The sequence below is a fragment of the Aspergillus clavatus genome, genomic scaffold (assembly GCF_000002715.2).
Source record: "Aspergillus clavatus NRRL 1 1099423829750 genomic scaffold, whole genome shotgun sequence".
Classification (NCBI taxonomy): Eukaryota; Fungi; Ascomycota; class Eurotiomycetes; order Eurotiales; family Aspergillaceae; genus Aspergillus; species Aspergillus clavatus.
This window is the reverse complement of record NW_001517110.1, coordinates 862,049-886,741: the sequence shown is the minus strand read 5'-3', so window position 1 is coordinate 886,741 and position 24,693 is coordinate 862,049. Positions and strand designations below refer to the sequence as shown.

Genomic DNA, 24,693 nt, shown 5'->3' with positions numbered 1-24,693 from the left:
TCCACGCGGGTCGGAATGCGTCAGCTCGGACTCGTGTCGAAAGATCGATCGCTACCGTGAAGCCAGTACGTCGTCGGTGATGGTGAAAGATTCCTCGGTGGGATGCGGGCAGAGATGCAGCGCCAAAATTTGTCGGTCTTGCTACGAGCGACAAACGGGCAAGGAAGGGTCGGAGGAGGACGCGATGGTGGCACGGCCTATCAAGGCAATGGCGAAACGAGTAGTCGTAAACGTCGTGTGGAACTCAGAATGCAAGGCGATAGCACCGAAGCAGAACCAAGGTCGACTGATGGCGGGAGGAGGGCGGCACTGCTGACGGGGCAAGAATCAAGCGTTTGTCAATGGCGGGGGGCGCGACAGACGCGACAGGCGCTATCGCGAGGATCAACGCAAGAGCAGACAATAGGCAGGCAGATCCGGAGGGCAATTCCGCAGTCGAAAGAAAGAGCCGTTGTGATGGGCTGGAAATGATTGCTGTCGATGAATTCCGTCTAGGCGGTCGAGGTCGGCGAGGCGGGCAGTGAAAGTAGCATGCAATCAATCGATCAATCAATCAATCAATCAATAATAAGAAATGATGTTCGATTGTAGGTAGGTAATAGTCTTTTTCCCAATCGAGTCTCACAAGCGCAGTGTCAACTGAGAACGAGGGGATGCCCTACGGAGTCCAACAAAAATAGAAGGCGTCAGGAAACGTGATGAGGTTCAGGATACCCAAAAGAAGAAGACTTGTGCTCAGCGCAGGAAAAGAGGAGCCCATCGGCGTACAAAAGCACAAACTGGCAAATCTCACTTTGTCAAACAGGCTTGGCGGCGGGTGGATGAGGTCAATGAGTCGGCCCGCCAAGGAGCCGCTGCTGATTGGTTGGCGGGCTGAGTCAGCCAGGTGTCAAGGCTCATGCCCTGCACAGTATAGCAGTACTCCGTACAAAGTAGATACCTATGGGATAGTACCTAGAATATGTAGGTAGATCTTGTGATGAGTCGCATGAATAGTGAGACTCCCTAGCATACATGTAGCCAATATACTGTGGTCGGAGATGTTGCTCTTGACACTACTACTACTACTACTACCGTGATTAAGATTATTTGGTGCCTGAGGCATCAACCTGTCACGTAGGAGAATCAAAATGTCAAAATGACCCAAATGACGTGTCATTTTGACTTTTTTTCTGACGAGGTAATAATTTTGTCAGAAAAAGTTGAATTTTCCTAGAGCCACTACCGCCCATGTTGCCATATGCTGGTGGATAAGTATCTAAACAATAATGATATATCTTTTGATGAGGTGTGGTGAGTGGTCTCTCATCTCCAGTCAGTTCTAGTAGACTACTAGAATCACGTGATAGAGAAATCTAAGTACCTACTCTGTATATACCCTGATGAGTTAAATTTTGAAATGCTGCTCTCCCATTGGTTACAGGGTGGTGTCCACTCCTTTCACGTGACACTTGACATTTTGGCCAAAAAGGTTAGTTTGACATACACCACCCCACATTGGGAGGAACTGGACCAATCACAACGCGTCAACCTCGGACTGTGTTGCCCTTTTTGCGGTGTGCGGCCTCAGGCATGTTCCATGTTCATCGCCGAATCCAGTTTCACGCTCCTTTGCCCTGTTGTTTTGCGCTCCTATTGATTTCTTGCTCCTATCGTAGGCTCTAGATGTTTCCATCGAATTCTATCCATACGGTGCATGCCTCTTCCTGGCGGCGATAAGGCCATTGGAAGCAATGCCATGGAGCAGAATCAAAACTAGATGGCTATATGAGACGGGATCATATAGTGAGATCGAGCTTAGGTCTGCTCACGCCGTCACGCGTCACAGAGCAGCAACATCCCCTGTCAGTCTCTTGAAGTGGGCCAGCATCCTCTCCCAGAGTTCGGGGTTGACCTGTGTAAACTGTTGGACTTTTCGCACCGCTATCAGATCCTCCTGCATCCGACTTGTGTTGGTCGTTCCATTCAGAACAGTCGTCTTTCCTAGCCCCAGAACAAGACAGTACAACGCCGCGGCGGGGCTGACAGCGGTGTGTTCCGCGAGGGACTGGACAGCCTGTGATCGAATCAACTCTGGGTTGGCCGTCAAGGTCCAGAAGCTCTGATAAATGATATCTTGGTCGCGACAGAAAGCGCGCAGCGGTACGTCAAATCGTGTATCCGGGTAGAAGCGATTCTGCACCACTGCCGGCTTGATGTTCGCCTGGGAGTAGAGCTCTTTCAGCACAGGCAAGGTACAGTTCGATATACCTAGATGCCGAATGCGATGCGGAACGTATGTCTCTAGCGTCATCCAGGCCTCCAGGGTCTGCGCCATTGTCGGCAAAGGCGAGTGAAGAACGAGCGTATCAATGTAGGCATCTTCGACGCTCACTGGCGCGTCTGACGGACGGAGATTGTGCAGAGACGAGCTGATTGAAGCATGCACTTGATCCGTCACCGAAGCCTTGGGATCATAAGGCATGTTATCAGGATTCTGCCCTTGGATGGACGTGAATTTGGTTTGGAGCTAGATATACTATTAGACCTCTTCCGAAAGCGAGAGTAAAGGTCAAACTCACATATATATCCTCGCGTCGGACTGCCCCCTCCTGAATCGCTCTGCGAATGCCTTCTCCTACCAGATCCTCTCGGTAATGTTTTGGTTGGGCAGCTGTATCTACTGCTCTGAACCCTGCCTTCAATGCCTGGTACACTAGGTCCGCGGTCCGCTCTTTCTTCCATGCCGTGCCATAGATGAGGACCGGAAGATAAGTGGATGGGGCGCTTGGGACGGGACGCAGTAGATACTTATCCCAGGACATTTTACTGGTCGCAGCTCGAGCCATACGCTGCTTGGTAATTCTTGATGGTTTGAAATAGTATTTGTCGAACAAAGAGCGCCCTTGACAGGTTGGTAGAAAAAGGTGAGAGTCGTTGCAGTTGACAAAAGACGTCCCCTGGGGCGGTTATTGATTCCGGCTGAACCATCCAATCAGTCCACTTGACCTCATCATGACCTAAACAGAGACAACTAACCTAGTGTGAATGACTGAAGTTCTATCAACATCGCCCAGTAGGTAGCGCCTGATTGATACTCTATCCTCGACTGCGTGATTGCCATCCTGGACCATCCATGCGAGATGCAGGAGACGCCCATCTCATGCCGGTGCTTTGATTATCATAATCAGCCTTGATCATTATAATGCTCATATCCTACTTCAAGTTACGTTTCAGTTGAAGAATATAGAATATCATCCATAATTGAAGTTTGCTGCAGAACTTTCCAATACCACAGGCATCATCATTCTTCCTCTCATCACTGGTAGATAAGCACTGAGAATTAGGCTGTCAAGATAACGATACTTCCTCCTGCCGATCCATCTATATACTATAGCGGGGAGGCTGTGGACAACCCCAGCTGCTACCCGCAATATCCACCAGTCCCATCGACACACTGGAAGTTTTCCGGCATTCTGCAGTCTGCACAACATTTCTGGACGACGAACCTCAATCTGCAGAATCGAGGCTGTATTGACGCTGCGCTGTTACTGTTCGTTATCATCGAGACGTGCTCATCTGCCACCTGGAAATGCACCCCCGGGGATATTCTATTCCATTACTCCAAAGTAGCTCAAAATGACTGCGAAAACTCTGATTGAAGATGTACAGACCAGAGGGCATCATTAGTAGAACAATAGATTGTCCGGTAAAGTGCTGACAGTATCATCGAGAGCTACAGGAGCACAAGATCAGCTCATGATGGAGACTTTCCGGGGCACCTGGGGATCCTCAATGCTTGTTCTATACACCAGTGACACAACTGCAGGCATAGACCCTGCCACACTATTGACCCACTTTAGAGATTCCTGAAGTCCTACTAGACATACTCTGTACAATTGTTATTGGAATATCGACTGATTCCATGGTCGTCCCCATCCAGGGTCCAAAATTAGAGGCTGAGGGCGGCCATCCCCGCCGTCTCCGTCTGGTAGCGATAACCACACACTCTTGGCAGAACGCTTCTTTTCGATGTCTGTCTGTATCTGTGAGCTCATTCAACAAATCCAATGCTTGATACATCTGCCCTGGAGAGGCTTAGCAACTCGCAGCCTCTGTCAAGCATCGCAGCTAGCCGACAGAGCTGTTCGCCAATCAGCGTGGGAGTTGAACTCCAGACAACAATCTCCTCAATCCCAGGAACCGAGCAATTATGAGAAACATCCATGCCAAGAGTTGGTGGACTGTTTCGATATATAAACACGCAGCGACCCGTTTTGGATGAGTTGAAATCAAAACCAGCTCTCCAATACAAGCCGTCAACAATTCATTCTATCAATCCAATCACCCCCCTACTTTCTTCATCCAGTGAGCAAAATGCGTTTCCTGCAGTTCCTCACTCAAGAAAAGACACTGGCAGATTCCGGCGGACGCATACGAGATCCTCACATCCTGCTCCCTGCCCACGACCACCTGGAGGTCGGCTGCTGCAGCCACGAGCCCATATCATGAAGCTGACTCAGCCTTAACGATCCTTTTGAGTGTGGGAAAGCCCACAGCTGGCTATCGGCCCTCCCCTTAGACGAGAAGGTATGTTGTGATACGAACCCAGGGTGAGCTTAGAGGTAGGGTAGAAAGTCCTCCACTCTGCTAGGACTTCATGCAGTCAACGAACCGTTGTTTCAGCTCATGGTTCACTCCTTTTTGAAAGACAAGCTGCAACAGTCGGCTCGTCGTCTCGTCAAGTATGGTGGAGCCCAACCTTTTTTAGCTGGAAAGGATTAAATTTGACTTTGGCTAAACTTCACCATGCATAAAGTCAATGCTAATGATATAAGGGCTGTTACTGGCTAGGTTGAGCCACTTGTCTACCTGCTAACCTTGCATATCTTTACTGGATGAAACAAATTGCGTCAAAAGGGAAATAAGACGCTGCCAACTAATATTGTCCGATAGATATCGGACAAGGAAGGTAACCGTCAAAGGTAGCAGTGACAGCTGCAGAAGGATCTCACAACAGCTGGTCTAGTCGCTCTCGAAGGAGTTCTAAATGACCTCTATTGTTCTCCCACCTGCGCATGGCTTCGTCATATTCATCATGTGAGACCCAACCGTCTTTACCAATGGTATCCGCTCGCAGCCTGTCAAACTCACTATACACGTCTGCCCATTCGGTTATCTGTTGCCGACTCCTGTCAATTTCCTCTTTTGAGAAAGAAATAGGACATGGCAGCGCTAAACCTCTGCGCTTCATGATTCGATCCCATTTCTCATAAATTTGTATGAGAAGTTCTTTGAGCGGGATTGGACCATCCTGAGAGGACTGTCTGACAATGTGAAATACGAAAGAAGTAGGGTCATCATCATTTCTCATGGCATCCATGGCCTTGATGAGAGGCGGGTTGAATTTCCTCGAAGCTAATTCGTAGAACTTCTTCAACCTCAGTCTGCCAAGTCGTGCCTCGGCCATCTTTTTCTCTGCTGGTGAAAGGGTATTTATTAAAGCCTTCCGGCAACTTAGGCTGAACAGCTCCCCACGGATATGGGTCGTCGCAATCAAAGATTAAAGGAAATTTGGCTTGCATGAAGAGCGGAGCAGTGTAGACGGCCTGCCAGTCAATTATGCCTGATATTTTTGTTGGATCTGATGAATCCACAAATATGTTATCTGAATGAAGATCATGATGCAGTAGAACAGGACGAAGAGTTTTTTTTTGGGGGTAGTATGTGAGGTAGCAGCGTTTGAAACTGTTTAAGAAGATGTATGTGCGTATCGCGCCCCGATTGCGTCTTTCCCAGGAGTAGAGGTGTCGCTGGATCTTCTAGGACTCATCTCTTTAAGGCAATCTCACGGCTTGCGACAGATGAAAGGTATTCTTGGGCCGTTTCCCCTAGTTAGTGACTCGTCAGTGTACATTAAAAAAAGAGTCATACAAGGGCCCCGATCTATGCCTAGTTCTTGCTTTTCGTCTTCCCAAAAGGAACGCTGCGTTGTTGGACCCATAACAAAATTCGATGTACCCTCTTGTTCCGGCTCAGTGGGGTCAATGATGCTTCTGCCATGCGGATACATATCCTTATAGTACAAGCTGCCGTGGAGCGCAAACCTGACATTTGCAAGTTTCTGCTCGATTTCTACCAGACTTTTCACTAGGCTAAAGCGTTGGGCCTCAGACATGGCGTCCCAGACCTCACTTAACTGGCGTCCTTTCACTCTCTCCATAAGGATATACTCAGCGCCCACCGCGTTAGGTTAAGACGGAGAGCTCCAAGAAAGGACTTTTGGAACTGGGATATCAAGGACGTTGCGAAGCTGCACGCGATTTACACCAAATGTTAGCCAACGCAGATTGAATAGGGTGAAACAGGCAGCACGCACAAAATCAAGTGTTGCAACTTCGTTGGCCACAACATACTGGGGATGGCCAGCATTTGGGTTTGCAATCCTCGCCAGAATCTCCCTGCCATTTTCCATTTCTAAAGAGAACACTTTGTTGTACAGCCCCTCGGGCAACTTGATCATTTTGACACACTGACTGCCAACTATATAACCGGCAGTCTGCTGCAGCGCTGGAACGTTAAATTTCACATACTGCTTCTCGAGTTGTGATTGCTCGTTATATAGCCAACGACCGGATGTGTAACGAAAGAAGTCATGGTTTGTTTCGATTTGCCTGAGGTTCGCAGAGCGGGTCTGCTCTAAGAACTCTGAATTCTTCCTGAACTCCATAACTGACCTTGACTGCACGCAGAAAAGCTTTGAAGTTCTGTGAAGTCTGAACATCATTGGTGTTTCCTAAGTGTAGATACAGTGATGGCAAGTTTGGAGAGACTTCACTATACATGGCTCTGATCACATGATGATAACAAAGTGGATGTAGAGGATAGGTGTGCTCTTAATCATAAGTAAATCCCACTGGAACTACTCCGTAATACCTTTGATTTGACCAATCAACTTTGATTTTTCCCTTTGATAACTGTGTAAGGGACGCCCTCTGGCATCATATCCATGCTTTGGGGACACCCTGGAAATATTGAGGCAGCATTTCCGATGCATGGGTAGACTGTCTTCATTGCTCGTGTCTGAATCTCTTGAATCTACGGACCTACAAGGTAGAGACTAGAGTAGTCAATAGTGATCTACAGATACTACCCCTGGTCTCCGTACCAAGTACCTTTGCCTTCGATGCTTCCAACAACGTATCCAAATCCGGGAAACGGTCTTAACCAAAAAAAAAACTGCCAATCAGCATCCCACAGCCTGTTGGTTGACCAGGAACTGATATCATATGCCAGAACCCAAGTACGACCGCAAATGCCGCAAACATGTACCACGCCCCAACAATGCATGAAACAGAAGAAATGGAAAAAAAAAGAAAAGACGTGAGATGGACCATGGCCTCACTATAATCCTCTAAGGATTCCATCCCCTGAAAGAGATCCAACAAGTAGACACCGACTAACTATCTAGATAGACACTCCATACTCCGTAGAAACAAATCAAACCAGGTTGTACAAGTCAAGACCGCTGGCTCCTCCTTTTCCTTCCCCTCTCTTTTTCCCCGGGGGGAGGAAATCTGTTTCACATTCTTTGAGATGATTAGATAGATACTGGTATAGACGACTCAAAGGAAGGCTTCTTTGTGGGCGTACAGGCGCTCCTAGTCCCAGTGGCAAGTTCGACAACAGGGGGATCAGGAATCAAGATCATGCGCCTTGTCCGTCTTGTTGGACCTGGATCGGTCGATTGTCGATGGAGATGGGAGACAGGAGTCGATGATGGACTATGGCGTAAGTCATACAGAGTACTTTGGGATCGAGTACAAAGTACCGCTGCCGCCAGATGCGTAGGAATAGGATATGCATTTGGGGGGGGGTTTATTCCGTTCTTAACTGTATGGAAGTAGGTAGGTACCTAGGTACTATCTATCCTATGTATGTAGGTATGTATGTATGTACTCCAGAGAGCCAACCGGACAACACCTGTCTAGGGATGTGAGTCTGACAAGACCGATGACATATTGTATGCAATGGGGGCCGACATGCAGCTCCTGATGATCATTCCTGCTCTGGCGTTGTCCAATGGCAGTAGTGAGTGTGAGGGTTGGGGGATGATCAATTCTTTTTTTTGCTTTTTCGACCTGCATTATGCAACTTTTAGTGATATGTGGGAATCTACGGTATCTACCTACGAGGACTCTGGAGATTGAAGATCGTGATAGATTGCAGGCTATGACTAGATAGTACGGCTATGCTCAAACACCTAGTAAGTACATAGTAGTAGTACATAGAAACTCTTCATCAGAAGATGGGATGGGGTATATCCAGATAATCCTCCACGCATACGGAGTAAGGCACAAAGAGTCTAGATATCTGCGCCATAGAATAGGTAGTTTGTTTGGACTGTATAAAAGTCGAGCTGGATTAAATGATTGGATTTGTCATACCCTCGCCACAGCCAAGTGGAGCGTTATGCGCTATCCTCGCTCTGTCTCCGTTGTATGAACGTATGAATATCTGGATAGATACCTGGGCAGTACTCAACTCGCAAACAACGAGCACCTTTACCATCGCTTGGTCCCACAATCATCGGAAAAAGCCAACTGGATACGCAACAGTAGACGGTGACGACTGACGACAGCCGTCATTTTCCATCAATGTGGATGATCCAAGTAAGGACTGACTTACATCTATCTGCATACGTCTGTCTCCTGGAGGGGTAAGGTACCTACTTCGAAGTCAACTCTTTCTTGAGTCTCGACTCCTGACCAGACCAGCACCGTAGCTTACGGTAATATAACCGCGTATGACTGCGCCTTACTCTAGTAAAAGCCACGACAGCTAAGGAAATTTTATTAATTCAAAACCTAGCAGGGCTAGTAAGGCATAGGCTACTCTAGCAAGCCCACTGAACAGACTAAGAATGTTCCATAGAATACGCGTGGAGAGTTCCGGTGCCGGGATCATCTACAGAAGGGCCTCCGGAAGCCACGCCGCGGGACTAACTAGAGCACTTGGACTAAGAGATATCTAGCACTTAATGGTGAGGTGGGGACTGCAGTGGGATTAGCCACTGAGTTGGGCTAGAGCTTAAGGGGAGTGAATAATAAGAATAATCATCATCACCAATGGAGTATTATCGAGTGAGTACTGAGTAGGCAAAGAGTTCTTGTTTGTGTAAACTCCTCCATGATGCTATACTTCTACCCCGTATCAACCGCCAACAACGGATACCCCCCGTCGCACGGTTAAGTAGATGGTAGATAGTTGGAGAAGGTAGAAACCCATCTCAATTCTCAACTGACTAAGTACTTTTGAGTTCTGAGACAGTCAGTACTCCGACAAAACGTCTGCCAGAGATTTAATGACTTCTGGTCCCCCTCTAGTGTGTTCTAGCTTACTGTCTAAGAAGGCGAATTCCCACTCGCCATTTCCCAAGGCCAGAAATTGGGGATTGACGGCGGATCCCCCTCCAGAAACCGTCATCTCGCCAATTTCGAGCAACATCGGGAATGGAGCTGCGAGCTATGCTTAACATCATTTGTCGAGAGCATATATTAGTTATTTCTGGAGCTTTTTCTGCTTTGAGAGCTTCAAGGCTGATAGACTCAAACAAGTCGATGGAATAGGGGTTGTCTAGTTACGGGGACGGAAGATGTACTCCGGATGGGGCCCATTCCAGGTACTATTGAGATTTGACACAGACGGTCAAACGGATCGATTTAATTTGAGGAATTTCTTGGGGATACTTGGTTAGTCGTCCGTTAGTCAGAAGCAATTGTCTTGCAGCAGAAATTAGATTGAATCGACCGGGTTTGAGGTTTTCTTTGTTTCGCAACGGTTGTATCCGTCGTCTGAGTGATTTGATACTTGTTGATCTCCATACTTACTCAGGGGCTCAACGCTCAACGCTCAAGCAGCAAGGAACGCTGGAGTCAAGCTCGATGATGTGTGTTAATCGTGACTGATGGTCATGCCCCGTAGCTCTCAGTCCATCAGAGAAGCTATTGATCTACTCCAACGCAGGTGAACTAGAGCAGCAAGAGCTCGTGTGGGCTGTTCCCCTTTGCTGATCCAGCCCAAAGACCAATCGACATGGCCGAATGAAGAAGCATACCTCCCAAGACTACTTCCGGCATTGAACAGGCTGCCTGGAATCCACAGTGGCGGATCCCACGCCCTCCAAGGCTCCAGCCATCTAGCTTTGGGTTGAAAAAATGGCGTCTGTAACTAAGTACTCAGAGAATCCCAGGCACCGGCTCAGGGGGAAATCTGTCAGTCAGCCGGAAGCTAGGAAAAGGTACCATATTCTGCCATGGGTAGACTAACTACCGGGAGGACTAGACGAGACGACAGGTATCTAGCGTATCTAGCGCGGTTCTGTCTCTGGGATGTGGTGTATTCGATTGTATATAGACATCTTATAAGGATCCGAAGATTCTATGTCCTCAAACTGGTGCTCTTGACGAGAGTAAAATAACACCTGACTGGCCGGAAATGCTCCGGTCAGGGGCGGGAGAAGGCGAAGCAAAAGGATCAACTTGGCATGGCAGGTCAGTCAGAGCGTCCCGACTGCCTAAGTTCATTTGATGCCCCGTGCTGTTGGAGTGGGAAACTCGAGGAGAGGCGGGGAGATCAATGGGAATGGGAAGCAGAGGCAAGACACTCCTTTGGACGAGTCTGAGACAGATATACAGGGGGCACGGGAGGTCAGCATGTACAGAGAGACGGTTGAACGCATCTGAGAAAGGATGAACTTTGGTAACCCCGTAAGCCAGCGGGAGAATGATACTAGAGGAAATCGAAGACCGTGATATAATTAAAACAGAAGAAGAAATAAATAGATAGTAAGTGGGACCATCTAGCAACCCCATTAGTCCCGAGGAAGAATAGACGTCCAGGAGAGAGGGTCCAGGGGCAAAGGGAGAGAAATGATACGAAGACACCAGTGGGGGATTCGGAAGGAAAAAGACTAGAGAATTAGACTCCTATCTACTGTACTGTACCTGCTCGGAGGGGAATCGCCCAGACCAAAACGGAATATATCAAGACATTAGGTGGTTGCCGAATCTCTGCTGCTCATGCCGTGAATATAAGTACAAGAGTGTGCCACCCACTGGACCGAAGTTCAGTTGGTTTCTGGTCTCTCTCGTCTGGTTGGTTCTTCTCTCATTATATCATTGCTTTTCTTCGTCCTTGTTAATCTTAATCTCAATCCAGAAGAAAAGTTCTCTCTCCAAGTCCCAGTTTCAGGACCGATATCATCGACTGTCACCTCCTGACAGACCTCCTCTGGCCTATTGTCTCCCTCCCCCTGAAAGACCCCAGAGACGAAACGAAGAACCAGTCCACATATCGGACTGATAATTCCAAGCGGCGCATGAGCTAGCTACTCTGTATCACAATCAGATACCGAATCCTCTGCTGCATATTTCGATCGTCCCGTCGCAATACACCCCCCCCCTGAATCGTGATATCTATCGGCGAGACTTGATAACGTGACTACTCTGGAACATCCGTCCTTTCCATAAATCATCCAGCTTTCGGAGGCCTTTTGACATTGTGCATTCAGTGAGATTGCTCTGATTGTTCTCCCATCTGGTCTGTTCCGCATTCCTTCACATCCATCGGCATCGCTATATCCACCCCATTTGCATCCGCGGGTGAAATATTCCATTGCAATCTGACGGGGAATTGTCTGTTAAGTTGCTTGATCATCATCGTTGATCACTGTCTTGATCTCCAGTCTCCTTTGATTGAGTCGTCGGGAGTGGTTGCTCTGGATTGTCTTGTTGCTTGTGAGCTGATAAGCATCACAATTCCCTTTGATCTATCCAAACCCACCTTGCGGTACAATCCTATTAGCAAGTTGCCTCTCAAATCTTGGCGGTTTCGTGCGAGTGGATTCGCTGATCGTTGGTTAACTCTGTGGTGGTGCGTGCTTTTCTCTCTCTCTCTCTCTCTACCTCTTCTTCTTCCTGTGTCTTTTCTTGTCTGGTCTGGCACCCCCAATTCTTTACCGTACCGTTACCCGCCCCTGACCAGACCTGACGGTTACTTTACCTTACCAATTTCCCAAATTACCATACATCATCCAACATCGTGACCCTTTTTTTTTTTGGTTTCTGCCTCAGGTTTTCCGCATCCTCGCAATTCCTCAACTCTCTCTCTCTCTTCTCGCTCTCGCTCTCTCTCACTCTTCCTTTTTCTCTCCCCTCAATCAACATCCATCACCACCAACCAACGTCCTGTCGTCTAGGTAGTGGTACATCTTCCCTTTTCCTTTTCTCCTCTTTTCTTCCTTTTCTTTTCTGCGCCCCTTGTCGGTGTGATCCTCTCTTCTGACATCTTCTGTCAAGATTCTGTATCGGTTGATACGGGGAGGAAACATAAGGAATCGAAGCCCGGCTTGGTTTGCATGTTATTCACCGTCGCAGTCGAATCATCTCAGCAATCGTGAGCGATCGTTCTTATTTATTTCGAAGATTCGATCTTTCTCCAATTCTTTTCTTTGGTTTGCTTTCCCAATCGTATCGCGGATACGTCAATATTGTTCTCTATTTTTTTTTTCCCTGTCGCCCTGCTTGCCTTCCTCAAATCACAGGCATCAACCGCCTCCGCCGCTGGAAACTTTTTCTGTCGCTTTCCCCGGAGTCAAATTCAGACCCCCCTCAGTCCGATTCCTCTGATTGTCGACTTTTCACCGTCCACAATTCTGTCGAGTCGTTAATCCTCTCATCACCCCTCACGACGCCTGCGCTAGGTTGCTCCTATGTTCTAAGAACCTCCTTCTAGGCTTATCGGCTTCTCCATTGACCGGGTTTGTTGTGTGGTGGGTAATCCAGTGCCCACATTCCACGATTGGTCGCTAGTTGGGAATTCTCGTTTCTCGGCCGCCATGAGTTATCAACAATCACAGGAGATGTATCACGACAATTCTTCTGCGCGTTCCCCTGGCTCGCAGCGTCACCAGCAGCCTCTGCACCGTCAGCCTTCCCGACAATTCGACGCATACGGCCCAATGCCTGTCAATCTGTACGATGATCCAATGGCTCGCTACGATATCGGCCGTCTGGAGCGATTGAACCCGTCCTTGCACAATAATTCCTATGCGTATGATCTTCCTGGCTCGCAGACGTGGAATCCCAACGGGTTTGCCAATGCTCAGACTCTGGGAGCCATCCGGTCGGCCTCGGCCAGCCTCAAGTCCACCTCACGGACCGGTCGGGCGGGCTTGCCTACGGTATGTGCCGATGCCGATCCTTGTTGCGATTCTTTCTTCAGGTTATCTGTTTGGTGACGGTGCTAACTCTTCACTTAGACGTGGCTTGACCAACAACCTGGTATCCCCAGTCCATTTTCCAATCTTGGACCCGGACCTCTTCAGAGTGGTGCAGTACGCGCCGAAACCACGGGTCCCTCGGAGGCAGACGACGAGCTGATTCCGACCGCGATCGTCATCAAGAACATCCCCTTCGCCGTCAAGAAAGAGCAGCTGGTACAGTTGATGACAGAGCTCAGTCTTCCACTTCCGTATGCGTTCAACTACCACTTCGACAATGGTGTATTCCGGGGTTTGGCCTTTGCGAACTTCACTTCCGCCGAGGAGACCGCCACTGTCATTGACGTTCTCAACCACTTTGAGTTACAGGGCCGGAAGCTGCGTGTGGAATATAAGAAGATGCTCCCGCTGCAGGAGCGCGAGCGCATTGAACGGGAGAAGCGCGAACGTCGCGGCCAGCTGGAAGAACAGCACAGGCCCATGGCTTCCTCGCAGCTCCAAACTCAGAGCTCCATGTCTTCGCTGACCTCCCACATTCCTGCCACGTCGCCTTCCCCTGTGTCTCAGCGTGGTCAGAAGCTGGGTAAGTCCGAGATGATGACGATCATCCACCACCCTTTCGAATTCCACCCCTTTCCCCCCCTCGTGCGTTTCATTTGTCAGCTAACCACTTTTCTTTCCTCAGTAGATGTCGATCTGAATGATAGCACGACGCTCTCATACTACTCGCAGCTTCTCCTTTTCAAGGAGGACCCCAGCCGGGACTCTGTCCTCTTCCCCGCTACCCTCAGTCCTGTCCAGCGTCGGACAGTTCATACCCTTGCGCACAACATGGGGCTAGGTCATGCCTCCCGTGGCAGTGGCGAGCAGCGACAGGTGCAGGTTTTCAAAGTCGCTCCAGGCACCAACGTAAGCCCGCCGTTGACTTCCATCCCCACAGCAGTCCAGCCAGCAGACACTGCTCGCCGTGGGTTGAACCGCGCTGCCACCATTGACTTCAGCGAAGCTAGAAACGAGGGAGGGCCTGGACCATTCAGCACCCTCCGCGGACAAACCTCTGGCTTCCTCGGTGTTCTGGATTCCCCCGGCAACTACGGAAATGCACAGAACCTCCGCGCGGCCAAGTCCTTTGCCGATTTGCGCTCGTACACTCCCTCCCCCGTGCCGTCTTCTGCTAGCTTTCCCGCGGCTTTGCAGTCCAACGGCGCTCGTCTGCAGCATTATGAGGGTGCGGCCAGTGGCGCGTCCAACACCCCGACTCTGACCCCCGCCCCATCCGGCTCCAACCTTGGACTGCAACGGGACGACAATCTGTTAGTGAATAGTCTGGGCGGACTTTCCCTGGGCACTGGAATTGGGGGGCCGAATGCGAGCCCGAGGAGATTGAGGGGTATGTTCTCTTGGGAACAGCCGGAAAGTCAGCCTTCCAGTGCTGGTCCCATCGGTAGTAACCGCTCCATCGGACTTGGATTTGACGGTCAGTCACAGGAGCGCATGCCCATTAGGCAGCCCAGAGGCCCTATGTCCGAGAAGGGCCCGGGATTCCGCCGATCGAACGGGCACCAACCGCGTGGAAGTGATGAACTGCGTCCCAGTTCTGGCGTGGAGATTATTGTGGAGTAGGAAGTTGAACACAAACACACAAACACACAAAAGCACATGATCGATGAGAGACGAAGACAACGGAAACTTGTTTAGATTGCTTTGCCGCGAGATGAAATACGACTCTTATATCACGAGGCCTGATCCGGATGTGCGATTACTGGCTTACGATTCGATGAGGGATGACGCGATGACACTCCAAGAGAATCAAAAGAAACTTTTTTTTCTTTTTCTCTGATCTAGTCAAGTTTTAGACGTTATTTTGGGGCAGCCCGTCAGGCACACACACACACTGTTTGGATGGACTTCGATTCTGATTTTATTTTTGCCTTTCCTCTTTTCTTCTCAGAACACACACCATCTGCCAAAACAAAAAAAAAGAAAAAAAAAAGAAGAAGAAAAAAACAAACAAAGAAAGAAAGAAAGCTCTTGAAGTTCTGAGACGCGGGCGCCCTGCATGCGAGAAAGAAAAAGCATCCCCTTCTTCTTCCATTCTCTGTCATATGTTCCGATCTTGCGTTTTGCGGCGGAAAGCAAAATAAAAACGATTTTAACTTGAAAGGAAGACCACGAAGAACGACAAAAGAAATATCTCATGTGTTGGACCACCGCAAGAGAGATGACATACCTGCATTCGCATACTGTTGCTTCTGTACTAGGGCAACTCGCATCGTTTTAATGTTTGTCTGTTTGTTTTTTTTTCTACTTATCATTTATTTTTCCCCTTCTTATTTCTGTTCCATCCCCAGCATTGTTACACTGTATTCTTCTATAATCTCTCTACCTATGGAATCGATCTGGCTTGTTCTGATGCTCATCACTTTGATACACCTCTTTGCCGTCTGCACGACTTGCATAATATTGGCCACTGGCACTGGCAACACGGTAATCGGACATTTGCGCGGTATTCTCGAATCGACATGTCCAATGATCTATTCCCTGTGCCGGGAGTCTTCCTGTCCCCTTGCATCCTGTCCCAAGTACGAAGGAGAAAGAGTAAACAAAGAGTGAACAAACAAAAGTCTGGAATCAGAGCATCTCGATCCTCTTCCGTTTCCCAGGCCGAGAGCCCTATAGCTCTCGATCCTGCATTCGTTTATGAACTCTCCACCCGGTGGCTCTCTGCTCTTTGGTCTGCATCGTTTTTGACGGTCGAGACCATGATCCTCTTTGCATGGCCTCGCTTATTCCGTTCTCTTTTGTTTTATTGCTGACTTCCAACATCGATCTTATGTCCTACTCCATGTTCTCCGAATCTATGTATGTGCTATCTAGTCAATCGAATTACCTCATGATGTTGTTTATCCTCTTCCTTTTGTTTTTCTAACTATACAGTATAGATATATATATATATATACATATATAAGCTCCGTCATGTAGTGTACTGTACATAATGGACTCCACCGCGCATAGCGGTGAAGATCCCCAGGACAACATACCGGACCTAGCAGGTAGTAGTACGTAGGTACTATGTAGGTACTTACTTGGCTCCCTAGACCCTAGCTATCTCCGCACCAAAAAAAAAAAAAAAAAAAAAAAAAACCAACACCTACGGAGTACTACTTGCTGCTTACTGAGCTCCGTGCAGCAAAACATTGGCCGAAAGTACCGCATGATGCAAGTATTCTGCATGCGGTGTCGGAAACTCAATGGATGGGATAGGACGGGGGTTGAAGAAAGGGGGGGGGGGGGAACTTGGCACTTACACTTCACTTCACTTCTTCCCAACGTACATACTGTGTAGAAAATCAGATAGATAGATAGATAGATAGATCATAAGCGGGCCACAAGTACCGGGTTGGTAACTGATAGGGAAGGTGATCGCTATCGCGATATTTGGAGGGGAATGGGACCGAGGGACGGAGGGGGGGGGTCGTGGTTTATATATATTTCCGCTAGGATATGGAAACTAGATATTAGGGTACTCGTTATAGATACATATGTGTGGAAGTATGCGGGTTAGCAGGAGAAATTCCGCCTATGCTGTGTCAAGCTGGTTTCTTAAATTTTCAATAAGGTTATATAGGTTTCTTTTGAAGGTATTTTGAATTTGTTTTCAGACGAGTACTGAGATCCTACTGGTACAACTCCCAAGGCAGAATAAGCATGAATAGAATGGATAGGTCAAATATAGAAAACTCACAACACCGGTGATCAAGTTAAAGGAAACACAGAAAAAAGGGAAGAAAAAAAGGGGGAAAAAAAGACAAAAGCTCGAGGAACCGTTTTCCACTACCGAGATGACACCCACTCCCCCCCCCCACGTTTGGTGACCCCATTACAGCGCCCTGGCAATTCAAGACATAACGGTATAAACAGACAGAAGAAACAGCATTAGAAAGAGACAAGGGAAGGAGGTTTGGGGATGAAGGAGAAAAAAAAAGAGTCATGTCCGACTGCAGCGTGAAAGGTAGAAGGGGATGGAAGACGAGGTGAGGATGCGCCTGAGATAGTTTCCGTCGAAGGTTTTTGATTTTTGTCGGATCCTCGGTTTTTGGTTGCGGGATTCCGAGCATGCGACTTTTTTTTTTTTTTTTTTTGTTTAAGCACAGCCTCGTGGAGCGAAGGAGGAAAGAAACGCTGTAGCCAGGCTCGTGAAAGGAACCTCTCCGTTCATCATCAAGATCAAACGCCGTATTTCATGGGGTATTCGTCGTGTTTAAGCCTCGGACTTGTTCTTCTTCTTCTGCTCCACCTTGAGCAGGAGGGCCCGGTTGATGCGGGGCAGGACACCACCGAAAGCAATGGTGGCGCGGATCAGAGTATCCAACTCTTCGTCACCGCGGATGGCGAGCTGCAGGTGACGAGGCGTAATACGCTTGACTTTGAGATCCTTGGCGGCGTTGCCCGCGAGTTCGAGGACTTCGGCGGTCAGATATTCCAGAACAGCTGTGACATAGACGGCAGCTAGAAACTCATTGTGTTAGTGGCTTTTTTTTCAGGAAAACAGAATGCCACAAATAAGGGAACATAAAACTGAAAGAGGGGCATAGATCTGGTGGATGGAGGCTTCGTACCTTTGGCACCAACGCGCATCTTATTCTGGGTGTTGTTCTTCAAGAAACGCTTGACACGACCGCAAGGGAACTGCATTCAATACACATGTTAGTTCAGATCTCCCCCAAATGTTTGCTCCCGTTACGGTCTGTTGAACGGGGACATGTTCGTGGTTCCGAAAAATGACTTATGGTGGCATGGGACTTTCTCGGGTTAAATCGCGTCGTCGGTGGCAAAGACACCGTTCAGGAAGAAGAGAACGCTGTCGCTCCTCCGGATCTGGCCAAAACGACGCGTTCTCTTCGAGAAAATCTTCCACAATGTCGGATCATCACAACAGACCGCAAGGATACGAGGCATCATGAAGCAACCGTGCGACTGCGCATAGTAGAGCATCCAACGCGATATACTAACCTGCAAGCCAGCCTTTGCGCTGTGGGACTTCTGAGTTTTCCCCGCAGCATCCTTCGATCCAGCCTTTCCACCGACAGACTTTCCCTTTCCGCCAGGCATGATGAAAACTGTCGAGGTTCGGGGTCGCAGAGTTGAAAGTGTCGCGTTGAATGAGTTTCAGAAGAGTTGGGGCGCGATGGTGGATGTGAAAGCGATCCGAAGGTCGTTAAATAGGCGCGTTGTTGATGGATGAAGGAGTCAGAAATGTCAAAGCCGTCCTGGTCGCTAAAGGCGTTGAACGTGGAGCGGCGCTAGTCCCGATTGGGAACAATGCTCAACTTCGACTCGAGAGAGCTCGGAGAAGCAGGCCGTGGGAGGCAGATGAAGCAGCCCCCAGCATCGGATAAAAGTCAGGTCAATTAAACAAGACTGCCGGCCATGTTTTCGATCGTCTCTCGAGCCAATTTGCCTTTTGTTTGACCGGGAAAGACATCATTCGTGAAGGACAGTGCTGAGGACTCGGCCCACGGATGAAGCCATTCCTCAGCAACTGGTACGGCTCAAAACCAAGTAGATTGATGGACATTGTTCATTGGGCAGGCCTTACCTCTCAGCCTTCGTCGTACTTTGAAAGAGATTTCATCTTAAGAACTGTGGTCAGGTGGACGTGCTCCCCAAACATCTGAGCCAGCCTGAGGTGGACGATGGAGGCTGCATGGCATCATGGTGGTTACTGAGCGTATTACATAACCAAGCAGGTGACCTTGATGCCTGAGGTCTCAAGGAACGATATGCCTGAAAGCTGAGGACACAAACCGATGACAAGCTGGTTTCTGCTATCGCGCGTTATCAGTGACAAACACTGTCACGTGCCCCCCTTTCGGCCACTGAGGAAGGGATTTTCTCACGTGACCCGCGCCATCTGGACAGTTGTCCGACTTTCTGGGGGCTCCCAAGATCCGCGTGTGAGAAAAAGGTTTCTTGTCTTTCAATCTGCACGCGCCTCCTTCCTCGGCCCTCCAATTTCAAATCCTAGCTCTGTCGCTCATCCGAAATCCTTTCTATATCCAGGGCCTCCTATTCTCCAGTCGCCAAAATGGTTTCTTCTCAAGTGTGAGCCGGTCCCTGCGCAATGTTTTTTCTTTTGAGGGATTGTTTTCAAGAATCATCTTGAGACACCATGGCATCCAAAACATGCACCGGCGCAATGACTGATGGTATCTTTATCCTACAGCACTAACCTGGCCATCATCCTTGTGATGATGCAGCTGTCGAAGAAGATTGCATTCGAAGACCCGGATGTTCTCTTCCTTGTCCGTTGCCTGTACATCGCATCCAATGCGATCATCCTCGGAACCTACCTGTACACGCAGTCCAAGATCAGCCAAAAGAAGGGTATGCTCTTTACAACTCCGGAAACTCCCCGAAAGCTCCAGTTGGGGACTGGCGATGAGAACTAATTTCGATGTTACTAGACATGACTACGCTGAAGTATGTCGAGCCTGCCCCTATGGGCAGTAGCGAGGAGCCCCGTCCGGTCACGACCACCAACATGGACTACGACAAGGGACAGCTCCGCCAGCTGATGAAGTCGCAGCTGATGGGTGTTGGTATGATGGGTGTCATGCACCTGTACTTCAAGTACACCAACCCTCTTCTGATCCAGTCGATCATTCCTCTCAAGAGCGCGCTCGAGTCGAACCTGGTCAAGATCCACGTCTTCGGCAAGCCTGCGACTGGAGATCTCCAGCGGCCCTTCAAGGCTGCTAACAGCTTCCTGAACCAGGGCCAGGTCAAGAGCGACAAGGCTTCCGTCGAGAACGCGGAGAAGAACTGGCGCGGTGGTGTGAAGGAGGAGTAAGCTTGACACGCGAAGAACGGCGTGGGGTGGGAGACCAGCTGTAAAGGGGGCGCGATTTTTTTTCTCTCTTCTTCCTGTATCTATAGAGAGCGATGCGAACGCAGAGTCTGGATATAGATTCGACACTGGATCGTTCTTTCTTTTCGTGACTCGTAAGTCAGGATAACGGCAATATGATCACCATGTATGAATATTGGACTTTGTTTCCTGGCCATCCCGGGGCGACGTATGATTGCGCTGGGTTCGTTCAGTCAACGCAACGTCGAACGGTATCGTATGACTCGAGAGTTGGTTATCCCACAGCGATAAGAGCAGTATCAAGTTATGCTCAACGCTGTAGTCGTGAGGAGAGTTTCCTGGGTATCACTGGAAGCCGCTCGTCGACCTAGCTCGAGTACCTCCATTGCGTGTCCTCGTTCAAGAACATCTCCAGGAGAATTGACCAAGAAACGAACCGCCGGGCTCCGACGCTCGATGTCGCTGCGGCGCAGAAGTACGTACTGGGCTTTCGATGGATGATTTACTCCATTGATAAGAGTCATTTTTGGAGACCACTACTGCTGAGTACTGACTCCACAACCTGTCGCCTTGTCTCGGAGGCGAAGATCCTAATAATAATACCAATACCACAGCTATCTATCAATCATCAGTTCCCGTCAGATCTACTGTGTGATTAATCGACTCAGGACACCCATGTTAGTCTAGATGCTGCAGGTGTCATGCAACAGCCACCGGCGGCATGAGCCAATGGAACCGGGTGTAGATAGACGAACGGCCAACAGCCATAAGCCAACAGTTCTGAGTCAAGACAACACGATCACCAGGGAATGGAGACAGGGGGAAAAACAGAGATTTCGAATGCAGTAACTAGTGGGACAACCACAGATCTCAAAACCAAGCTAGCGTGGTGATTTTCCCAACCTCAAACATAAGGTAGTACCGTAGTAGACAGTCCTCTCTGTAGACAATTATTCCGGTGAGTATTTCTGGAGTACGGAGAAGGCGGATGGAGGAGATGAGCTGAGAGTGCGTGATTGATTGATAAGCGTGAGAGTGAGTTATGTGAGTTATGTGAGTTATGTGAGTTATGCAGTTCCAGAAGTACTACACAGTAAGTAGTAGTCAGTAGTACTCTGTAAGTACTGGGACTGGGTGGATTACGTGAAGGAAGGGGGGGGGGGAACGGGATCAACGTTGTTCCGCTGGGGGTTTCCATGGCGTCTAAAGCGGAAAAGCCGACTGCCCCTCATTGATGGTGAGGAGTGACAGAGAGATCTTTGCTATTAGCTACCCATGGAGCTCTGAAGCTATTATTGAACAGTAACAGTATCTATAGTATTGTCGATATTATAGAGGTATCATTGTTGTTGTTGTTATCAAGAACAGTCAAGAGCTCATCGCTCATCAGTTCATAACTTATCCCTCATCAGTCCACTTCCCTCCATTTCTATTACATCATCACCTCATCTAGGCCAGTTCTCACCCCTCAGGGCGAGAATAAGCGGCTGTAGTAGTAGACAGTCCCCTCTCCCACCCCCCACCCCAATAGCCTTGGTAACAACAACATCCTGGGTAGTCTCATACTGTAGTCAAATCAGTCCATTCCGAAGAACTGGCAAAACATTTTGAATCACGAGATTTTGTAGGAGTGAGTACCCGGCTTGACATGCACGCCGCCTGTTCATTGGCCCAGGCGGCAGCTGTTGAGGGGAGCAGTAGTCTCCAGATATCGTGAGTCTCCTGCTTTGCCCGGTGTATGAAACCGGAAAAGACTGCGGAGGAGCTGCTGGGCGGCGCATCTCGGGAAAAACCACGCTCCCAGAGAGAGCAAGCTGGATGCTTCCAGGCAAAAAGAGGACAAGAGGATGGATAGACTAGTTGGTAGATTAGCGTTAGCCCCGTCTGTCCGCCCGGTGTGCGCATTCGACTGAATATGGCCACAAGGTCAAGGTGATCAGATCGTTGCGTCAGTCGATTCCGCGCCCGCCGTTGCTTTTTCTACCTGCCCCTCCCCCGCCAGTGCTCTTCTTCTTCTTCTTCTCTCTTCTCTCTTCCCAAATCAACTTGTGTTCCTTACAATCTTCATCCTGTTTCCATCTCTCTATACAGTACGTGTTCTCGCATCTCCCTGAACGACACTCTGCATTCCCTTTTTTTCTTCACATCCTTTTTGGACTGCTCGTGAAGCTTGAGCTATTAGCTAACCCCACTCAGTTCCAGATAACTCTTCACAATGGCTCTTCCTAAGGTATGACATGACAGATCGGAGCTGCGGTGGCCCTGGATTGCATCATTGCGCCAGTCAAATACTTACTTTTGTGTCTGCAGGTTGGTATCAACGGCTTCGGTCGTATTGGAAGAATTGTGAGTTGTGCCTCATCCCCCTCCTCGTTGAGAGAGTGACGAACGAAGAAGCTGACAAGTCCCTCCCAGGTCTTCCGTAACGCGTGAGTAATTACTTCTCGAGAGATTCATTGATGAATACCATCTCCTGACCATTCTCCATGGAACAGCATCGAGCACGGTGAGGTCGAGGTTGTTGCTGTCAACGACCCCTTCATTGAGGTCCACTATGCTGTATGTCTTTCTCCAAAAGCACTTCAGGAGGCCAGCCGCGACACGAATCCAGCCAATGGTCCCCCAACAGAAAAGCAAACTGACTCGAGATGTTTCTGCTCGTCAATAGGCCTACATGCTCAAGTATGACACCACCCACGGCCAGTTCAAGGGTACCATCGAGACCTACGACCAGGGTCTGATTGTCAACGGCCAGAAGGTCCGCTTCTATACCGAGCGTGACCCCGCTGCCATCCCCTGGAACGAGACCGGTGCTACCTACGTCGTCGAGTCCACTGGTGTCTTCACCACCAAGGAGAAGGCCTCCGCCCACTTGAAGGGTGGTGCCAAGAAGGTCGTCATCTCGGCTCCTTCCGCCGATGCCCCCATGTTCGTCATGGGTGTCAACCACACCAGCTACACCCCCGACGTCGATGTCCTCTCTAACGCCTCTTGCACCACCAACTGCCTGGCTCCCCTGGCTAAGGTTGTCAACGACAAGTTCGGTATCGTTGAGGGTCTCATGACCACCGTCCACTCCTACACCGCCACCCAGAAGGTTGTCGATGCCCCCTCCAACAAGGACTGGAGAGGTGGCCGTACCGCTGCCCAGAACATCATCCCCAGCTCCACCGGTGCCGCCAAGGCCGTCGGCAAGGTCATTCCTGCCCTCAACGGCAAGCTGACCGGCATGTCCATGCGTGTTCCTACCTCCAACGTTTCCGTTGTCGATCTTACCTGCCGTCTCGAGAAGGGCGCTTCCTACGATGAGATCAAGCAGGCCATGAAGGAGGCCTCCGAGGGCGAGCTCAAGGGTATGTCTTTTTTTTTTTGGGTTCTCCCTGGCGTCATGATAGCTCTTTTCTTGTTACTGACCGCGTTGCTAGGCATTCTCGGCTACACTGAGGACGCCATCGTCTCCTCCGATGTCAACGGTGATGAGCGCTCTTCCGTCTTCGATGCCGCCGCTGGTATCTCCCTGAACCCCAACTTCGTCAAGCTCGTTTCCTGGTACGACAACGAGTGGGGCTACTCCCGCCGTGTTGTTGACCTGATCGGTATGTTCTCGTTGCCCCTCCATTGGCGCATTGATTGGTACTGACTCGCCTTTTAGCCTACGTTGCCAAGGTCGATTCCCAGTAGGAATCAGGACGGAAACCTCAAACCAAAAGTCACCTGTGAAACAGAGGCTCTTCAAAGTCGCGCACTGCATGCCCATGGGGGTTGAGACCCGCAGAAGACCTCCTCGGGCATAAAAGCACACGATAACGTACTATTTAATGAAATGACTTAATGTTGATAACTTCTGAATGTTTCTCCACCCTGAGACTTGTCTCAAAACTAGATCAAGAAGTAGACGAGTAATGCACTTGTAGCATAGCTGTTGCATTCACAAGGATGCTTTTGAAGGCATTAGTCGCCTCGGAGATAGCGTGGCAAACGGACGGCGGAATCTCGGAAGGCCGTCACATGATATTGGAATATCGCCAGGAATAAGGTCACTTTCACAGTTGACCTGAGGACCATCTATCTCATCCATCACTGACCGGGATCTTTGAGTGACTCTCCTCAACTACAAAACTCAAAGACAAGTGGTATCTTGCTGGTAAGTCATCATCCTCAAAAAGGGCACTATTATCCTATCTGTAAGTCACGTGCACGTTAAGCTAAACGCCTTTTTAGAGCTTCCTACACTACATAAACCACGAAACTCCTAGACCAGCACGCCATCCTGTTAACCGTGGGGTTGATCCACCCAGAAAGTACCCAGAAGTAAAATACAAGGATACTGACCGCCCATCAATCATTCATCTTGCACTTTGTCGCCTGCGATCTTTCGAATTGCCTAAGACTGATCCGCATTGGTCTGTCTTTGGCCCCAAGCTTCACCTAGGTAGATAGCATCTATCTATTTGCTTCCTCACAACTCCCTGGGAGGTCTTTGTTATCCAATTTACACTTGACCTTAACTTTTATCCATCTATCCATTTTTCCTTCTTCTTATATTTCTCACATTAGCTTC

General features: G+C 49.1%; 6 protein-coding genes and 1 pseudogene across 6 annotated transcripts, besides 10 other annotated features; 4 read left to right on the top strand and 3 right to left on the bottom strand.

The window, feature by feature from the left end:
- Positions 1-534: 534 nt before the first annotated feature.
- Positions 535-566: a microsatellite.
- Positions 536-566: a microsatellite.
- A 488-nt stretch (positions 567-1,054) lies between these two features.
- Positions 1,055-1,074: a microsatellite.
- A 748-nt stretch (positions 1,075-1,822) lies between these two features.
- ACLA_003350 (putative aldo-keto reductase (AKR)) lies at positions 1,823-2,804 on the bottom strand (the record flags this gene model as incomplete). Its single annotated transcript, XM_001276347.1, has 2 exons — positions 1,823-2,509; positions 2,562-2,804. 2 exons carry the CDS (start codon positions 2,802-2,804, stop codon positions 1,823-1,825), a joined length of 930 nt encoding a protein of 309 aa, XP_001276348.1.
- Positions 2,805-4,356: 1,552 nt separating this feature from the next.
- ACLA_003340 (uncharacterized protein) lies at positions 4,357-4,764 on the top strand (the record flags this gene model as incomplete). Its single annotated transcript, XM_001276346.1, has 3 exons — positions 4,357-4,458; positions 4,522-4,569; positions 4,666-4,764. 3 exons carry the CDS (start codon positions 4,357-4,359, stop codon positions 4,762-4,764), a joined length of 249 nt encoding a protein of 82 aa, XP_001276347.1.
- A 226-nt stretch (positions 4,765-4,990) lies between these two features.
- On the bottom strand, positions 4,991-6,709 carry ACLA_003330 (annotated as a pseudogene).
- Positions 6,710-7,911: 1,202 nt separating this feature from the next.
- Positions 7,912-7,937: a microsatellite.
- Positions 7,938-12,877: 4,940 nt separating this feature from the next.
- On the top strand, positions 12,878-14,884 carry ACLA_003320 (putative R3H domain protein; the record flags this gene model as incomplete). The annotated part of the gene is made up of 3 exons (XM_001276345.1): positions 12,878-13,222; positions 13,301-13,844; positions 13,950-14,884. The coding sequence occupies 3 exons, from the start codon at positions 12,878-12,880 to the stop codon at positions 14,882-14,884; spliced, it is 1,824 nt and encodes a 607-aa protein (XP_001276346.1).
- Positions 14,885-16,198: 1,314 nt separating this feature from the next.
- Positions 16,199-16,228: a microsatellite.
- A 151-nt stretch (positions 16,229-16,379) lies between these two features.
- Positions 16,380-16,405: a microsatellite.
- Positions 16,381-16,405: a microsatellite.
- Positions 16,406-16,613: 208 nt separating this feature from the next.
- Positions 16,614-16,637: a microsatellite.
- An 885-nt stretch (positions 16,638-17,522) lies between these two features.
- Positions 17,523-18,373, bottom strand: htz1 (histone H2AZ; the record flags this gene model as incomplete). The annotated part of the gene is made up of 3 exons (XM_001276344.1): positions 17,523-17,770; positions 17,881-17,950; positions 18,275-18,373. 3 exons carry the CDS (start codon positions 18,371-18,373, stop codon positions 17,523-17,525), a joined length of 417 nt encoding a protein of 138 aa, XP_001276345.1.
- A 976-nt stretch (positions 18,374-19,349) lies between these two features.
- Positions 19,350-20,114, top strand: ACLA_003300 (PHO88 family protein; the record flags this gene model as incomplete). Its single annotated transcript, XM_001276343.1, has 3 exons — positions 19,350-19,366; positions 19,488-19,648; positions 19,729-20,114. The coding sequence occupies 3 exons, from the start codon at positions 19,350-19,352 to the stop codon at positions 20,112-20,114; spliced, it is 564 nt and encodes a 187-aa protein (XP_001276344.1).
- A 1,054-nt stretch (positions 20,115-21,168) lies between these two features.
- Positions 21,169-21,204: a microsatellite.
- A 933-nt stretch (positions 21,205-22,137) lies between these two features.
- Positions 22,138-22,168: a microsatellite.
- Positions 22,169-22,347: 179 nt separating this feature from the next.
- Positions 22,348-23,813, top strand: gpdA (glyceraldehyde 3-phosphate dehydrogenase GpdA; the record flags this gene model as incomplete). Its single annotated transcript, XM_001276342.1, is given in 7 exon segments — positions 22,348-22,362; positions 22,377-22,478; positions 22,548-22,561; positions 22,628-22,691; positions 22,801-23,485; positions 23,558-23,728; positions 23,785-23,813. 7 exon segments carry the CDS (start codon positions 22,348-22,350, stop codon positions 23,811-23,813), a joined length of 1,080 nt encoding a protein of 359 aa, XP_001276343.1.
- Positions 23,814-24,693: the final 880 nt, after the last annotated feature.